We start from the raw sequence: 4103 nt of genomic DNA on the forward strand, positions 1-4103 counted from the left end.
TACACAGATTTGCGCAACACCTTGTTGCGCAAATCTGTGTAATTATTGTTGAAACAATAATTACCGAGATTATTATTGTTGGATCATTAATTTGAACACGTTTTGTTTTTGTTTCTGTTCTTTAATAAAGTAACAAACGTTTTGATATGCCAGAGGAGGACGTGCTGATCTCAGCCTCCTGGTGGTGTTCAGTTTGTCACCTAATGCCGAGATCGACTCAAAACCTTCCGCGATGTATTGCACACTCACTGCTCTAGTAAAGCACGAAGAGTTCAGAAACAATAGGAAATTGGGGGCGGGGGGAAATTAACTGATTAAGTCGTGTTTTATATTGTTCTTGGACAAAATAATCAGTCACGGCTGATTACTGGGCGCACTCACAGCTGCACAGCGAACCCATTGATTTATTACAGCAGACAGTCGCAGCAAGGCCGAGCAGTACCTGACCGCACCCGCCACCCCTTTGTAGATCCCATTAATATAAACAATAAAATTAAAGACCCATCAGATAAAAACAAAGTATAAAAACTAAATAAATGAGACAACACTAAAAGAGGAGGTAATAATAACTATGTTAGGGTACCAAGATAAATTTCTCCTATGGGAGACTAATAAAATTATTTTATCTTATCTTGTCTTGTCTCTTATCTTATATGCCATCTCCGTATTAACCTCTGTCTCCCTGTTACAACAGGGAGATGGCATATAAGGGTTACAACCCTTTCTTACTGAGTTACAAAAATAGTTCGATTTCTTTCTCCAGCACTGGTCTAGTCAATAAACCAATTTTAGATATCTGAAAACAGTGTGGATGTTATGTTTAAACGGCCTGCCATACAGGATTGTCGCAATTTGTTGACATAACTGTCACGTCAGCATAGGCGCCACATGCCTTGGAAACGGAAACTGTGAGGCACAGGACATTAACTCGTAGTTAATTCTCACATATCGAGTGACATAACAGTTCTTACGAAAAAACAATGTATGCCTTTGTTGATTAAAGTGACAGTGCCGCAGTAGTTCTCGTGAATGAGGCCGATTGAGAGTTATTTCGTTTTAGCCTAGCCTAGCTTAACCTATCCTTGATGCATCAGTGTTAAAGGGATGTTAACAACACGGAAGCTGTCTGGAGTTGTTACAGAATGCTGCGTATGTGACCACATATCACCTCCTGCTCCTCTGTGCTTGTGCTAAACTGCTACTGTTTGAATAGGTTTTATACAAAACTGGAGCAGCTTTCATAACATGTTGAACATCCCGAACCAGTCGTTCCCTGCGCCCAGCTCCCAACAGAGGGTCTCCCCGTCCGCACAGTCGGGGAGGAACAAGGTAACACTGGAACCATATACCAAGCAGAGATGAGAAAGCTTTGTAACCAACATTAATGTCACTGTCGCGACCTACGTATTTCCTTTTTTTTTTTCTTCTTTCTAACACTAACTGGCACATTAGTGACCAATCATTGAATATTTAATTTCTTTGCAAGCAGCAGCTTCACGCCCTCTTGTTTACCTCTGTGTGATAGGTGTCCCTGAAGCCAGGCCACAGTCTGATGGACTGGATCCGGTTTGCCAAAAGTGGAAAAGACTTGACAGGGCTGAGAGGGCGCCTTATGGAAGTGACCCAGGATGAGCTGCAGAAGCATAACAAAAGGGAGGACTGCTGGACCTGCATCCGAGGTGAGTCAAAAAGACCAAGGGGTCATTATTTATTTTCTAGACACATAGTGCCATTTATTAATTGTCTCTTTAAATAACATAATATAGTATTTCACAGAAATGCTGTATCTATAAAAACAACTTAAGAGAAATTTGACTTTGTATCATAGTCATATCCGAATCCTTGAAATCAGCTTGTGTGTTTAAAAACCTCCCACCTTTTCTGACAAGCCCCCTTCACATCATCAAAACAGTGCTTCTCCATGCTGTCTATTGATGGCATTTGCAACCATTCTTAGGAGCATCAAATACATTCTATGATAAGATCAGCAGGCTTGTAATTCCTCCCAAAATAAAAGTGTGTGAGTGGCCAATAAAATATTTATTGGAAAATAAAGCATAGAATTTTACTGAATACATGTCTTTATGGATTGGGTCCATTGCCACTGATTCCTGATCAAAAATTATTTTCAATATCAGGACTATTGATATCAAATCAGTGCATCTCTGCAAATGACAGCATCATGTGAGATAAAGATTTTTTTTTTAAGTTGATTTTCCATAGTAATCTCACCCTTTAAAGGGGCAGTATTATGAAAAATGTAACTTTTATGTTATTTTCTCATCAAATACATACTTGGAGTGTTTCCTTGATTGTTTTCATGAGTATTTTAGAAATCCTTTAATCTCCATGGCAACCATTTAACTGCAAAATGGCTGTTTGGACAGAGCACCTCCTTCCAGAAGCAGCTCCTCCTCAGAGCCTTCGCCTCACAGAGCAGGCTCATAATACACTGTGGGAAACCCTGCTCATCAGAGAGATTGTACTCCCTCCTTTTGACCAGCTCCAGTTCTTCTGCTATCATGACTGTGGACTTTTCAGTCGTTTTAGGTATATTTTCTGGTGAAAATACAAGGGAGGAAATTCCATTTCATTATTGCAGGGGACAATAAACACAGATATTTCTTAAGTGCAATTTGTGCAAGGGTTGTCAAAGTTACAGTGAAATAGAACTTTGTAGAATGTACAGATGGAGCCATAGCACTGCACAAACCAGTGCAGTGCCATGAAATGGCATGGCATGAAATGGCATGGCTAAAATGTATTTTGTAGTCACATATTAATTATTACAACAATGTCCCTTATTATCCCCATATCTCTTAGATAAAAGGTTTTTAATGTGTTCAATCTGCAGACCAGTAGTGACTAGTAAGTGGCAATGAACATCAAACATTGAACAAACTGTTGAGACCCATAGAAGTCAAACTAAAAATTAAATATTGTTTAGATCTGAGTTTGGTTTGTATTCACAGATTCTTGTGGTCACTGTCACAGATCAAATCTCTGCAACCCCTTTACAAAAATGTAAAGCTCTATATAAAAATAAGTTTTAATGAATAACCCCACTTAACAAAATTCCTCAGTTATTGATTCATTGTAGTGTCTGTCAACACAAGTTATACATTATTTAAATTAAAACTTGTATTTTAATAAATTACATGTATATTAACTACTATTCAGTGCAAAATAATGATTAAATAGTGCAAAGACCAGAAAATATCTTTTCCAGCATAGTGCACTAAAGCTTCCGTCAGCTTCATATGAAGACTCAGACACTACCAGCGCAAGTCTGAGGAGGGATGTTTACTTGGTCAGATAACCCCAGTGCTTCTAAAACCTCTACTGCCTCAAAAATAGGGACAACTGTGTTTAGCTCAGGATACTGAGTTAGGGAATCTGTCTCCAGTCAGGAGTGCATTCTCCAACTTCAGCAAAGCCTTCATGTTTGGTGAGCATTTTGATGAGACATCATCAAAATGCTCACCAAACTCCACACTGTCCAGGAGAACTACTCATAACGTACTTTTACTACCCTTACTGTTGCTGTTTGACACAACAGCAACAGCTGTCCTGATGATGAGGATTTTGTTCAACAATTAAACACACAAGTTAATCAAACTAACAAAAAACAAAACAAGGTTTTTAAAAAGCAACTGTACTTCAGTTCTTGTGATTAAGTTGCTTTATTTTTAAACCTGTTTGGTTTGGTCATGTCCCCGGTGTCTGAGAACCTTCATCTGCATCACACTTACTGTTATCTACTCCTCTTTGACCATGCCGGACTGTCCTTCCTTTTCTGCATATTTTCAGTTCCCTTGCTTTACCTGAAAATATGCAATATTAAAGGGATTGATGAAATTAATGAAACAATTTCATAAAAACTTAAGCCATTTTTCTTAAGAAAATGGCATTAACTTTCTTAAGGAAGAATGCCGGCCGCATCGACGCCAAAGAGTTGATGCAGTCGCTTCGTGACCTTGGCGTCCATATTTCCCTGCAGCAGTCTTGAAGAGTATGGATAAGAATGGGACGATAACAATTGGCAGCAAAGACTGGAGTACTTGAATACAAGAAATGGTGTATTCAAAATACACCATTTCTTG

At 38.7% G+C, this 4103-nt stretch overlaps 1 protein-coding gene across 4 annotated transcripts in view; it reads left to right on the forward strand.

The window, feature by feature from the left end:
* The first annotated feature begins 847 nt into the window (after nucleotides 1–847).
* The window catches only part of cyb5r4 (cytochrome b5 reductase 4), a 24969-nt gene continuing 21713 nt past the window's right edge, over nucleotides 848–4103 (forward strand). The window contains exons 1-3 of one of the 4 annotated variants that reach the window (XM_015025418.1): nucleotides 848–1149; nucleotides 1214–1329; nucleotides 1526–1679. In XM_015025418.1, coding sequence (XP_014880904.1) covers nucleotides 1143–1149; nucleotides 1214–1329; nucleotides 1526–1679 — 277 coding nt within the window. In that variant the 5' untranslated portion in view covers nucleotides 848–1142. The remainder of the gene's footprint in view (nucleotides 1150–1213; nucleotides 1330–1525; nucleotides 1680–4103) is intronic. The other 3 variants (XM_015025417.1, XM_015025415.1, XM_015025416.1) reach the window with 3 other exon arrangements.

The sequence above is a fragment of the Poecilia latipinna genome, unplaced genomic scaffold, assembly GCF_001443285.1.
Source record: "Poecilia latipinna isolate Pla-1442-1.1 unplaced genomic scaffold, P_latipinna-1.0 Scaffold4104, whole genome shotgun sequence".
NCBI classification, from domain to species: domain Eukaryota; kingdom Metazoa; phylum Chordata; class Actinopteri; order Cyprinodontiformes; family Poeciliidae; genus Poecilia; species Poecilia latipinna.